The sequence below is a fragment of the Oreochromis niloticus genome, linkage group LG11 (assembly GCF_001858045.2).
Source record: "Oreochromis niloticus isolate F11D_XX linkage group LG11, O_niloticus_UMD_NMBU, whole genome shotgun sequence".
NCBI classification, from domain to species: domain Eukaryota; kingdom Metazoa; phylum Chordata; class Actinopteri; order Cichliformes; family Cichlidae; genus Oreochromis; species Oreochromis niloticus.
In genome coordinates this window covers 20,484,558-20,499,822 of record NC_031976.2, presented here as the reverse complement: position 1 = coordinate 20,499,822, position 15,265 = coordinate 20,484,558, and the positions used below count along the sequence as shown (strand labels likewise).

Sequence of the window (15,265 nt, the reverse complement as noted above, 5' to 3'; positions counted from 1 at the left end):
GAGCTTTTATTTAATTTAAATATCAAAATATCAAGTGTTGAAGCTTAAAATTCTGAATTTAGTGGGAGCAACATTTGATATTTCTCTTTTTTGGACCAGCTTCTGCAAACCCAAGAGATGACTGTGCGGGAAAATCAGCACCAACATCCATGCAGAATTTAAAGTCACTTAAAAGTTGCTTTTCTTCCCCATTTGGGTTTGAATGGTCGGTTTGAACTTCAGCAGCTCATCCTGAGCTACATGTCTAAACAAGTTGCTGCCACATGATTGGTTGATTAGATGTTTTGCAGGTGTTCCCAATGAAGCAGGCGGTAAGTGTATAAAGGTTTATGACAAGCATTTGCTAAGACTAGACATTATTTGTGATTTTTATGAAATTACATAAAAACAAAAGAGTTTCACATAAAAAATAAAAATAAAAGAAAAGGTAAAGTGCAAGCAAGCATGATGACAATAAGCAGGTTGTAACAGAATTAGGTCATAGATCAAGGATAAAAAGTGACAGAATGAATACCATAGTGATTATTTATTTTTTTAAAGATAAGATGATAAGATGCAGCCCTCCGGATGACATCTTTTTCATAGCAGCATCTATTTTCTACGACACGATAAAGCAAACTAAGAAATAAGTCTTTAAAATTTGGTGCATCATGAAATGAAAAGCAAACAAAGCAGAAATCCTACATGAAAATACAACAGCTGGTCTCCTCTGTGCATGTTGTATTTGTATATTTTTCAATTAAATATAGGCTTCAAATCATTAGCATTCTCTTTTTATTTAAATGTCACACAGCATCGTAACTTTTTGTGGAAACGCTGTTCTCATTTTAGGCACGTTTGATGCTTTGTTATTCACGGCGGCTTTCGGTGCAAACAATGAAATCCACCAGCAAACAGTGAATTTCTTACATGCAGGATGGAGAGCGTCTCGCCTCTTTTAATGCGTATATATATATATATACACACATATATACACAGTAGACTACATACATTGACTTAGAAAGCATAAAGCGTGCATGCATCTCTCACAGCAGGCCTTGTTTCTGACCCGTCTTGCCTCAAGCAGAAAAAGCTAAAAATACCAACGTTAGTGGAGGCTAGAGGAGAGGGGGGGAAAGAAAAGAGAACAGGAAAGGAAAAAGAGAAGAAGAGAAGATGTCTGTCTGTCTGTCTGTCTGCCAGAGTGATAACCTATGAAACCTAAAATGCAGACAGGCAGCGACGCCTGGCTAAAACTAATTACATTAACCTAATGAAAAAATGGGAGCAGGACTTAGAACAGAGGCTGAAACACACACATGCATATAAAAAGTCGCATCTGTATTATTTGTACTTACTGCAGCCCATGACAGGTTGAGAGAGCCACAAAGGAGTGAGGGATGTTTCTGACCTTTCCCTGATAGTAGCAGTGCTCTCCGCCCTGTGTGGAAACACACAAATACACACAGATGAAGCTCACACACATGATGTAGTGAAATATTCCCCTTTTCACTACCATATTTAATCAGGAAATGAGTCCAAAGCAATCCATTACACATAATTAATTTGCTAATACATGCAAGTGCAAGTAAGATCTGTTGAAGATGTGTGAATATACTGTATGCGTGTTTGTTTGACAATTTGCACTTTGAGCTTTGCACGTTCACATCCGACCATCTGCGCACTAACGCCTCAGCGACTTCACTCCTCTATCCGAACTTCTCTGCAGCAGGAAGTCAGATTTTTACCATCTCCGTCTCTCTGTCTTCGCTTTCGATCTATGAGTCTCTCTGCACACATTTATTGTCTATAGATGTGCATGATGTCTAAGTACCTAAGTGCTCTGCAAGCAGGCCAGCTCTTCCTGGTCCATTTCTTGCTACCTAACAGCCATTAAGCAGGAAGCAGTTCTCCCTGAGGAAACGCAGCTTTTATCAGAGGATCAATTTCTGCATGTGCACAGCAATGCACCTCTAGATCCACTTCCACTCTCCAGCTTTCTGAGTAGACCCCATCCTGATGCACAAGCTTCTGTTAGGATGCATGTATGTGCACACTGTTGAACTACACATGCATGTGGAAATCTGTGTGCTTTATTATCCTGCATGCAAGACAGATTTTCAAATGCTTTATCTGCCTGACTTTGGACACAGGGACATTAAAGCAGTCCTTAAGCAAATCAGGGTGTCATCTGCCTCTGCCCTCTCCTGTGAGGAGCCAATTAAATCCGACTGCTCCAGCAAAGAGTTTTTCCTTTTTTCTTTGACAGAAATCTATCATTTTTATGCAGCATATCGATGCCTCACATCAAGAAGGTCCTGGGTTCAAAACCACCTGCTGGTTGGAGCCTTTATGTTCTTTCTGTGCCTGCATGGGTTCTCTCCAGGTACTTCTGCACCATCCCACAGTATAAAGACATGCATGTTAAGTTAACCGGTGATCAGCCGAAGAGCCACAGATAAGGTGAAGCGTGGCAGAGGATGTGACATCAAACTCGCATGTGCCACCACATGACAGGGGCCAAGCAGCAAGCATAAACACATCATAACTCCAGGAGTGGGAATGGTTGTCTGTATCTGTGTGGTACCCCTGTGATACACTGGCAACCTGTATATTGTGTACCCAACCTTTAGCCGGAGTGACCTTTGTGACTCTAAACTTACCAAGTGGTTAAGAAAATGGGTGGATGGTACACATTTTCATGTTAATTTGGACCAAATTAAACAAAAAATGAAATCCCAACTAATGAAGAAGTTACTACAAACAATTTGCAATTCCAAAGATGGAGCTAAAACTGTCTGAACTAAAACCTTGTAAGGAAAACTTTGTTTAGCTCAGTATCAACACTTCTTTTAAACGAGGCACATCATCCATTTTTATCTAAAGTCATTCATTTTAATATATTTATTAGATACATTAGAGAAATAAAGCAAATGCATTTAAATCAAACTGTAGTGCATTCAAAGCATTTAGCCAGTGAATTAGAGTGATGGGTAAAGACTAGAATCAGGCTTACAGCATCACTAAAATGTCTTTTTCATTTGAATGAATCGGGCTTTCATGCAGTTTACACTTTACAGAACTCAAACTGAAGACTTGAAATGTGTGGTACTACAGATGAGTGTGTGTGTGTGATCACCCGAGTGTGTGAGGAAGTCATCTGCATAAACAATCATCTTTGAATTATCAGAGTGAAACTGCACCCATCAGGCTGAGACTGATTTCTTTCTTTGTTCCTGCCTTTTAACCACTTATTTGCAACTTCCAGTTAAATCGCATTCAGCTATGAGTTTCTTTTTCGTGATACTAACTCTTCCTCTCGCTATTTTCACAATGCCCTATCTGTGAAATCCAGAATAGAAAAATAAGATTCAAGCAAGTTAGCAGCAGGCTGCCATCGCTGTAATAAGAGAGGGGATTTTTTTTTTTACACTAGCAGAAAGGCAGAGCATATGAAAGGTTTGCTAGATAAACCTAAATAGAGCCACAAGAGAAAGAGGTTGAGTAAAGAGACAGAGAGCGAGTGTGAAACGAAGAGACAGAGAGGGCTATTTATAAGTGGCGCTGTGCTCCACTATCCCAGCGTCTCTTCTCTTTCCGTCGCCCTGAACCTTCTGCTCCACTTCTCATCAAAGGAAGAAACACCCAACATCAGCACTGTGGGTACATCCTCAGCTTGTGTTGCTAAATTTGTCAGATCTGTGATCTCTTAAGACACACATGAGGATAATTAATCATCTTATCTGGACAACACAATGCACAACAAAAAGGTTGAGGTTAGACACTCAGTAAACAAGTAGGACGCTCTGCCCTCTGAATGTCAGTGAAACTTCGACCACGGCGATCACATAATGCAAGGAAATAAGGACATTAGACAAACTTTGCTATACTTTACTCCTCATTAGGTGATCGAGTTCATTTCTGTGCATGCAGTATTTCCTCAACACCACAAAACCAAAGTTTTCAGCTGTAGTGCAGACCCCAAACTTTCCAATCATAACAAATATGCAGGGGTACAGTGTGCGCTCAATAAAAGGATCCTTAATCAAACTGGTATGTTTTCTACTGATCGCACAGTTTGGGATTAAATGCAAAAAAGCCTAAATGTAAGGAACAAGTCCAAAAATTAGACTTTAAAGTTGTAGCTTCAAAGCTTTTATAATAGACAAAAAAACTTTTGTTGGGATTTTTCTATTTCTTTTCTTTTCTTTCTTTTTGCTCATAAAAAACACAATTTAGATTAATTAAAAGGTAATTAAAGTATTTCAACAAGGAAAAAATAATTTTTTAATCAAAATTTTCCCCAAACGCTTTTTTAACAGAACTAGTAGTTTTCTTTAGAAAGCATAAATAAATTATATTTGCACACAGTATTTAAGAATTCTTTGAATTTTTTACCATGGTCAGTATTATTATCCATCTTAAAAATGTATCTTTTTATTGAGCCATAGAACAAACCACAGCTGTGCAATGATATGCTTTAACTTTGTAGCGCTCAAAGCTTGTAAAATCAAGTAGGTTATCTTCCAATTTACACACAGTATAAAAACATCACGTGAGAAAGCATCAGGCCAAAAACAAAAGAAATCAGCTTACAGTTGAGAAAAAACATTGCTGATGCTCACAAAGCAGGAGATGGATGTGCAAAGATATCACAGCGTTTCCAAAGATGCCTCACCACGGCATAATCTCATCAGTCCTTTGGTTGGATGAGCTAAAAATGACCTCCTCTGCTTACAGGACAAGAAACTGATTTATAGTGTCTTATGGCTGCTTGGTGGTACTCGACTTGACTACGCTGACAGTGTTGTGATAAACTAAAGATAATGTCTGTTAATGTTGAGACTATGAGTGCAATAATGGATGCTACACAGAGCTTTGCAGACCCACATCTCTTAATGTGGACTATAGGCGCACCGATTGACCAGCCGTTGACCAGAATTAGCTGATTTCCACCGACAGATGTATGTTGTGATATTTGGGCCACATCTGGCTGTTACCATCACCGTGTCACAGGTGCCATGTTTAACATCCCAAACCCAGTAACATCTGCTCTCTGGGATGTGTTTTGTGCAGAACGAGGATAAGGAGCCCGTCGTTCAGTCCCTGCACTGAAGGTAAACTATGGACAGAAAGCCTGAATGCTTCCACTTTCAGGAGTTTGTATTACTTCTATTACGTATGAGCTACATGACACTGGAGGATTCTGACCTAGATCTATCAGAGCAGCAGCTGCGTTACATCGGCTGACATTTTGCCCTCCACAGTGAGCAGAGTAACAAACGGGGCTTGTCTCATATTAACCTCCATGAACAGAAGCATTAATAATCAAAAAGAGGCACTTGTTCTTTCCTATTAAAAGAGAAACAATGACATTAGAAGAGTGCAGATGGGCTGCAGTTGTGGATATGAAGCTCCAAGATTAATTATTTTACAGACTGCCGTATAATGAGCCATAATTACAGGTGACCATAATGTACGATATGTGATGTAATCGTCTGGATCATTCGCTGTAAAGCATCTAATATCTCACTAATCTGCTGCTTAGCTGAGTAATTCCTGACCATTATAATCCCCACTACTTATATGATGTCGCTCCACGCCTCAGTGGGTGTCCTGTAACTGAAGTCCAGATTTTAGAGGATTATCACAGGAATCTTAATCTTGTGTTAGTCAATGCTTGCAGAAGATTCATCGAGCTATCAAAGAGACCAGGCAGCTGAATGAGGAGTGGTTTATCTCTGTGAGGAAAACTTAACTCACTGATTAACCAATAAAAACTCAAGGAGGAAGAATAACCCACACGGTCGACAGTGGAACCATCAGCTCATGTCTGCCTACATTGTGATTGAATCCTGATGTGTTAATTGCGTAGTTTCAGTGGTGCTGATGTTTTTGTATCACTCCCTGGAAGTGCTGTTTTGTCTCTTTGTGACAGAAAGTGTAAATTTGCTCCATATCGGTCTACAATGAAAAGCAGAGTTCACATGTAAGTACTCAGATTGGGACTGACAGGAAGCGATCAGGAGCTCTGACACTGGTCCAGACATGCAGGAGAAGATAATCACTGATAATCAAGTGTGCGTGGGTGGAATCCTGGAGGATTTCAATGTTCCAAACTAGGAATGGGAATCAAGAGTTGATTCTTGTAGCAAATTGGTTCCCATTAGTTCAGTTTCTTGGAATTGTTAGTCCGCTTGTTTATCGACCCCGCTTATCGGTTCTTACACTTGCACTATAATCAACTGATTTCACTTTGTGTGCCGGAGGAGGAAAAACAGCGGCGCAGTCTACAGCGTAGACATGGTGTGTGGGACTGTAGCCTACACCTTTATATAGGTAAATGGTAATTCTGAGACAATGCCTTTCAGGTCATTTCACGGAGAAAAGCAAAAGTAATGTAAGGAGTATTGTAATAAAATTACTTTCTCCTGGGATTAATTAAGTAAAGTACTGCATTGATTTAAAGAAAAGTGTTCGGTGTGATATCTGTAATAATTACTTTTTCTGAGTGACGACCCCAACACTGATCACAACAAAGGGAAACACCTCCACCACAAACAAACGTTTGACCCACAGCATGCGATTACTTTGCATGAATGTGATGTCTTTGATGTTCTGATTAGCGATGGCAGTCACTAATGAGAAATCAATGAGAATGGATAGGGAACTGAATCAATAAGTGATATCAATAATGGAATCGGAAGTGCCAAATTCTTAACAATTCCCATTCCTTGGCCAAAGGGATCTTATTTGTACTCTTTTGTTTTGGATTTTTGTAAAAACATATTTAAAAATAATATTTAGATATTTAGAAAATACTTGATTAACAACATGATTATTGGATTATTCTGGAGGTTTTCTGAAGACCTGATGACATTTTGTTCTGTTCTTTTACTCTTTAAGCACTTTCACTCCTTGACACTCTGTACATTCACCAGCTAGTTGCTAACTTTGCGAACGCTGGAAAGGTCATTTAAAGTAGTTTCATCCAACTTTTCACACTGAAAACATCTGCCTGATGTCATCACAGGAAAGGATGGCAGCACAGTTGCTCTTTATCCAAAAAAAACAGATGCAGAATTTAATCACAGGGGTAATTTGGGGTTTTAATGTCAAGTGCGAGGGAGCACGAGGGGAGATGATTTGTAGAATCTTACACTGGTGATGACAGTCTTCCCGTTTTCTGACAAATGCCTCTCCACGTAGCCCGAAGACAGGAGATCACTGGAAACAGAAGAATAAAAGAGAAAAATTAAAGTTAGAAAATGTAAGATTTTCCTTCAAGTGTCACTCAGTTATTCTCGCGTTTTACAGAACAGCTGCATTCTGTCTTGGCTGCACAGAGCTTCAGAGCACCAGCCCAGCTAATTATGACCAGCATACAGGGACACAGCTATTTCCAGCACACAAACTCGCACAAACATAATTATTCAAACGCTGCACTCTTGCAATTGTCTTGTGTGCGCATGTGCCTTTACCAGAGGAGCAAAGGACAAATGAAGGTCATTAAGCAGCAAAAGAAAGAAAGCAGGCAGAATGGAAAGGAGGCAGGAAATAAAGTGAGAGCATAAGGAAGAGAAAGACTGACATAAATAAGAGGAACTCAGTGTGTGTGCTTTCTCAGCAGAGCTGGACCTAAGAATCCCAGTGGAGATACACACTGCAGGCCTGGACTGAGACAGAGATATATGAGCTCAGGTGAACACACACACACACACACACACACACACACACACACACACACACACACACACACACGCACACACACACACACACACACACACACACACACACGCACACACACACACACACGCGCGCACACACACACACACACACACAATGCAGCATATGAATGGGGGTTTGTACCTTCCTCACTCTATCTCCAAATATACTCCAGCTAAAAGTTTTAGGCTTTTATTTCACACACATGTGACCTAAACATGGACCCAGAGGCAGATGTTTACTCTTACATAAAGCCATGAAGGTGTGGGAGTTTTTTATGCATTCAGTGATATATATATATATATATATATATATGTACACACACACATATATAGAGAGGATAGCTCAGAGGATAGCCTCAGCATGATAATCTCTCTTAAATCTCTTAAACTGAGCTTGTATTGTAGACTTTCAAGTGTAGCAGCTAAATTAAACAGGCAGGATTCATCAATAACCAATATAAAATGTGCAGCTGAAACAGAATGCAGTATTTGAGCAGGCCGCTCACCGCACTGATCCAGAGAGCTATCAATCTACTCCAACTTCCTGTCAACAACCAGACATCGATAAGGAGACAAGTAGGTGGAAAACAGACTTGTTCGGGTTGGCGGGCCTAGAGGAAGACTGAACATATATCAGAAAGTTTGAGCACAAACATGTCTGACACAACAAAAGTACAAACTGCACACTGGAACCTCCCTGTTTGGATAGTTGGGGTTTTTTTGCCATTTTATACATGAAATCATTATTTAAAAACTGCATTTTCAGCAAAAAACAGAAAGAGGGCAAATACTGTTTTGTCTTTGAAGTTTATGTTTATCTTTATGTGGAAAATTGTTGTATCGAAGCATCTACATGAATGTCCTACATATTTATTAGTTTCTAGAAACTAGAAACTAGTCCTAGAAACTTTTTCTGTTGTTTCAGTTGTAAGTGAACAATTTTATTGTCTTATCTTTTGTAATATTTTTGTCTTGCTCATATAAAGTGACGTCTGCAGGCTAGATTTAGACTGTATCTCTAAAATTACCCAACAAACTTCCAGTCGTAAGTTGTACTTTCCTATGTGTCATTTTCTTGTCTCGAATTAATAAAGTTGGTGCTGCTTTTTCTCAGCACTTGGTCGGGGCTCATTATCACCACCACGTTTCACTTTACGCTGCCAATAAACAACAGCAGTAATCAGCCTCATTACCATCTTGAGCTGCTCCAATCTGTTTGTATAAAATGAAAAGTGGGGGGTAGACAAAATAAACACTCACAGAAAAGAGCACTGAAGGAACTTAATTACAACATACAAGATGCACAAGCTCACACTGGATATATAGTGTGCAGAAAAACATGAAGAAAAAGTAAGGCACTGCATCTTCAGGTGAAATAACATGGTTATTAATAATCATTAGATAGATCTTCCAAGTACTGGGTTGGAGCCACGTTTGGTGCTCTATTCAATTGAGATTAATAGATCAAATGTGGAGGACATTTTAGTGCAGTTTTGAGCTTTGTGAGTTATTCTGCTGCAAGCAGCCATAAGAATATGTGTACACTGTGGTAATTAAGGGATGGACATGGTCAGCAACAATACTCAGACCAGCTGTGGTATTTGAATGATGCTCAGTTGGTGCTAAACAGCCCAAAGCCTGACAAGGAAACCCTCCCCACATCATTACACCACCACTAGCAGCCCAAATTGGTGATACAAGGCAGGATGGATCTATGCTTTCGTGTTGTTTACATCAAATTCTGACCCTGTCAAATGAAAGTCACAAGCAGAACTTGTGACTCATTGGACCAGGCAAAGTTTTTCTAATCCTCTATCGTCTAATTTTGGTGAACCCGTGTGAACTGTAGCCTCAGTTTCCTGTTCCTCGGGAACCCAGTGAGACCTTTTGCTTCTCTTCTTGTGTCAACATTTGACATGCTGTGCCTTCAGAGATGATCTTCTGCATATGTTGGTTGTAACTGTCTCTTTTGTAGGTCATTCTCTCCCTGAAAGTCACTTACATCACCATTCTTCAGCTTTCCTCCCTCAACCATTATCTACGTCTCTATTTTCATTAAACAAATATAAGTCAGCATGTTAATGAGGGATTTTCTGAGGAGCTGACAGACACAGGTTGTCATAATTGGAGGAAAATCAGGCACAGCTCAGAGCTTCCACAGAGTGTAAGTGGTTGTTATTCTGTCCCCCAATTTGCAAGTAAAATTTTAATAATGCTGCTTAAAGACCCGCATCTAATTTATTCATATCCATTTTTTCATGGACCAGCTAGTTTCTGGACTTTTACAAAAACAGCAGGATCTCTGACAAAACACTAAATTTACTCTTTCAAGCAGAAAAATAACTTACATACACACATATATATATATATATATATATATATATATATATATACTTACTAAAGGATTGCAGTTTTGAAGTCAGATGCATTTTTCATATTTTAACTGAGCTTTCAGTGAGGAAGCAAAAGTTTTCTGATGCTGATACTCACACATATATACTGTTTTATTGGGGGGGAAAAGTCCTGACATCGCTGCGCGCACACCCACAGGGGAATGATGCTGCTTTCTACGATGACTAATGGGCAGTTTGCTATGGCTATAAAACATATGTGGGTATACAGGAGGGAGAAATAAAATGGAAAGAAGAGGAGAATAATGGCACGGAAGGAAGGGAAAGAGACGGAAAACAAGGTGTGAATAGAGCGCTCGGGATCCTAACTGATATCCCATGCACAGCCATCACATCTGTAAAGGAAAGAAAAATAGAGCATGCATGGAGCAAACATCACCTCAGACTAAACCTCCACGGTGCAAATTAAACACACCGTACTCTGGAGACACGGTGAACATCTGACATCAAAAAAACAGCACCGTGAACATATTCATGCACTCCCGTGATGAAGACATTTGGCGTGTTCACGAGTGCTCGGGTCACAGGAGTGCGCTGTTAGCCTTTGTTCTGCTGGGATGTGTGTTTAAGATTCAGAGCTTGTGATCTTTATCCGGGCCCATGCTGAGCCCTGACGGGGGGGAAAGCGAGCGAAGCATCAAGGCACCAACACAGGCTCCTAATGGAGGATGCCGATAACAGATTTCAGCTTTAATTGTTGTGGGATTTAAATAATTTATTGAGCAGACAAAGACGCAAACTCAGCCTCACCCCCATCCCCCACACTGACACACTATGTAGAGAGATCCCCCACACGCCCACACCCCACCCCTGCTTAACATGAGCGCACGCATGTATAAATGTGTAACAGAGCTACATCTTTGTGTGCCATCAAACAGATAATGTGACAGAAATAAACTGTTTACATGCGGTCTAGCCCTCTGCTGCAAATCCGCAACGTAAATGATGATCAGGGAAAAGTGGTTTGTAAAAATGAGGCTGAGGATGTCGTTGCCAGGAACACAAACAGATCCATTTAAGACCTTTAATCTATTACTTTTAGTTTGTTAAGTAGTCTAAATCATGCACCTATCCACACAAAATCAGCCAAATCATGCACCTTGTATTGTGTACCCCGCTCCCTCCTTCTTGTTGCCAGAACATTAGATCCAGTGGGGTGGTTTGCAGTGCCTGAATCCAGGATGTTGGCATCAGATTTTCTGGGTTGTGTTTGTCAGGCATGCACCAGCACATCCCGCAGATGCTTGAACAAATGGGGGATCTGGGATTTTACAGGCTGAGTCACTGCTTTTTCCTCTTTGTCATGTTCTTTTTGCTGTTCCTGATATTTTGGGGGGATGTAGAGGGAAAATCCACCCCTGTCTCCCTGCAGTTGCCATGACAAAGTGTGCTTGATCGGCATCAATGTTTAGATGGGTGGTGTGTTCCAGTGTAACATCAACATGCATCCAGGGAAACGTTGCATTATAACGAGACGATCAATCACCTGTCACTTTTAATAACGTGGCTCATCGCTGTATTTGTGTTGTGTCTGGCAAGTGAGGGTATCTGCGCAGTCCAGATGTGCGCCTGCAACAGGGACAGCACAAACAGGCAACCACAGCTCTCGCTCATTTTCTGTCTCATTCAGCGTCTGCCTCTCAGCTCATTGCTTTTATAAATAGTCTGCTTATCCTCGGCTGTAATTGAAGAGAGTCTTCTTGGCCCTGCTGCCGCAGCAACATCTGTCTGAGAGCTGGCGTACAGCTGTCAATCAGCCCTGGAGGAGATTTTGGAGGCAGATCCACAGACGCTTCGCCTACAGCCCACGGTGTTTCATAGCCAACCTAGAACAGCCATTTACATAGCAATCACATCTCCCTCTACATTTTAATGTCAGCCAACCCCCCCGCTCCATCAAACACACACACACTGAACCAGTGGAAACATAAGAGCACTGACGCAGCTTCAGTTGGGAAATTGCTGTTCTAAAAAGGCTTATTCAACTTCATTAAATGGCCCTTTTCAAAGGTAAAAAGTGACTGAAGCAGCGAGAAGCAATGAGTCCAATACATCCAAACTTCAGCCTTCCTTTAAAGCATTTTTGTTGTGAGTTGCTCTGGGCAAAGACATCTGCTGTGGCAACCCCGTCCAATCTCCTGAGGTGAGCCATGCACGCACACATAAACGAAGTTTCCGCGTGGTCTAAAATTCCTCTCACGATCTGTGTCGCTGAGCACCGCGGTGGCGCTGGGATGAAAAAGAGCACTAAAAGGCTTGATTGGCAGGACTAATGTTTGTGCGTGTGAGTGAGTGGATTGGCAGAAGTGTTGGGATACCAGGCTTTTCACTGCTTTCACACAGGCTTTTCAAAGGGACCTTCTTAATAAACTCAACACCCAAAAACACACAAACACAATAAGATACTGAAAAACAGCAAATTTAACCACATATAGTGACACAGCGACACATAAGCATACAGGCACTGCTGTCATCAAATGGACTCCATGTATGGATTTGACATTTAACCCAGTAATAAAAGGACACGTAAGGACACACAAAGGACGGCGCATGTGCTGCGTCAGGCGTCTGTAATGAGGATGGGGGAGTGCTGAGGAAGGATAAATGCACAAGAGAAAGCATGAGGGGGGAGGCAGGGAGATGGAAAGGTGTGTAAGAGAAATAAAGATGTGAAAAGACAAAAAAAAAAAGAAAAAGAAGAAAAAACTGAGGAGGGGTTTTTCTCTTTGGGGAAAGCTGCAGCTGCTTTCACCTGCCCACCACTCCCCACCCCTGCCTCCCACTGAGGCCTCATTACAGGTCTCCAGGCTATAATTCATTCACTCTCCAATCACTTATCAGGCTTGCAGTTCCACCAGCAGACTCCCTGGGACCCCTGCACTTATTGCAGAGGGAATACTGATGCTCACAAACAAGAGCCGCCCCGGACTGCCAAGACTGAAATTCCTTTTAACCCATGTAAGAAACGAGTGGGGATGATGTCTTTATCCACATCAGCCTGTGATATTTATTCCTACGCATTTACTAATATATATTTCAAAATGCATAATTCTGCCCTATTTGAAAACTTTAAAGAAAAAGCAAAATACCCCTCTTGGTAAAGTTTTCATGCAAATCTTTCTTTTTAAACCAGTTAAAAAAAGAGTTACATAACTTCCTTGGTAGAGGTAATAAACGAGGATGGAAAGCTATACAGTATTCCCATTTTCTTGGCATCATTGTGCACTTAGGTCTATAGCACGCAACATACAGGACAACCAGAGCTGACTCCTGAATTATGCAGAGACTGGGGATTTTGCAGGAACTAAGGAGAACATGCAAATCTCTATCTGTGACAGCACGTGGATGGCTAGTGAACACCACGTCATGTAGAGAGAGGATAATGGAGGCAAAGAGACTTTTGAGACCTGCACACTTGGGACCAAGTAGTAATAACTACTAGGGTGTATCAAAAAAAAAATTACAGGATTTATCAATTCAATACACCCTGTGATTTTATGTGTTTGCATTTTCTGTGTCTGTATTTGGTGGTAACGTTGGTCTCCATCTACACGTCGGATTTTGTAGGGTGGTAAATTTTGTTAAGCAGTTCATCTCCTGACAGTAAACCGTACTTCAGCGTGAAAGAATAAAATGGGTAAGCTATCTGAGACAATAGTCTTTGGTGAGGCATTAGTATCTTTTCCTGCTGGGAGAACAACAGTCTACCTCCTGTTTCTGTCTTCAACAAGAGCCGGCTCCAGGATCTCTCTTTGTCTTCACTAATCCTCCACACTGAGTGAGATGGCCCAGCATAGGAGAGGGGGAATGAAAGGGTGGGAGAGGCAGACTGGGGGATATATAATGTGAATATGGAGAGAAAGGATGATAAAGCAAGAGGATGCTTGGGTATCTGCAACACAAGCCCTGTCCTTTAAATGGCAGCTTAGCATAGACACGATAGCGTCAGCTGGTCAATCGGCCTGCCAATTCAGTCCAGACTGATAAATCCCAACAATTACCGGACGCCTTGCTGTGATCTTTGGTACAGCCATTCATCTTCCCAAAAGCACGAACCCTAATGATGAATGGAGCTGACATTTACTCTTTTTATACTAAACTGAAAATAACTGCAGAAGTCAAACTGACTCAGAACCAAGTAAACCTTCAATACAAGGACTGCTGATTTTTCCACCTACTACTAATGCTGACTTTGTATGAGAAAAACATCCAAACGTCCACCCTAAACAGAAGAATTTATTACAACAACCAAACCCACTGCTTTAAAGCACAACAGGGAAAACAAGTATTGCTTTCCAAAGACTCAATCTTCCTCACTCTTCTCACAAATTCACACAGGAGCACTGCAGGACTTCCAAACTGCCTCAACTACCTCGGACACAGCACGCATCACTACTACGTACATCCACGATGCTATTTGTTCTCCTACATTAATCCCGCTCACCTCCAAGCACAGACGCTCGCCGCCTCATAGCCAGAACAGACTGTAAATACACAGTCCTGGATGTGCCAATGAGCCTCTTAGCAAACACAATCTGTAATATACTACCTGTGAGCACTACAGTAGCTCATACACACACACACACACACACACACATAATCCCCAATGTGATAGCTAAAGCTATGAGCTTAAGTGCTTGCATGTATGAGAAAGAGAGAGAGAGGTTTGACAAGGATCACAGTGAGAAGCTCTGCCTGAGGCGAGAGGAGAGGAGAGGAGAGGAGGTTTTTTTTATGAAACTCCTTTCAAGTACCTATCTCTATCATGCGTGCTCTCCGTATCTCTCCCCATCTCCTGCACTTACTCAACCCACCCACAAACTCAAGGGTGCATGAAGGACACCCTCATACCTCCCTCTGTCCTTTTACCTCTTTCCAAACTCATCCATGTCTCCCTTTCCTTCTTTCTTTGTCTCTCTCTCTCTCTCTCACACACACACACACACACCCCTTTCAGTGTTTTTCTCATTAACTTTGCTGTAAATCTGATCACGCCTCTCTGCAATAAATTACAGAGCCCGGGAATAGAAAAGGGGAAACCAAGATGGAGGTGGAAAAGGAGAAAAGCTGGTTGTAGCAACATCGGGATGGAGAGATCTGATTTGTGGCTGGATGATAGATTATTCTGGAACGGGACATGAGAGATCA

The 15,265-nt window shown here is 41.3% G+C and overlaps 1 protein-coding gene across 2 annotated transcripts in view; it reads right to left on the bottom strand.

Annotated features, from left to right (window-relative positions):
- The window catches only part of adam22 (ADAM metallopeptidase domain 22), a 68,212-nt gene that overhangs the window by 39,504 nt on the left and 13,443 nt on the right, over nt 1-15,265 (bottom strand). For both annotated transcript variants that reach the window (XM_013274831.3, XM_013274832.3), the window contains exons 4-5: nt 7,140-7,206; nt 1,338-1,420 (exon numbers count right to left, since the gene is read on the bottom strand). In XM_013274831.3, coding sequence (XP_013130285.1) covers nt 1,338-1,420; nt 7,140-7,206 — 150 coding nt within the window. The remainder of the gene's footprint in view (nt 1-1,337; nt 1,421-7,139; nt 7,207-15,265) is intronic.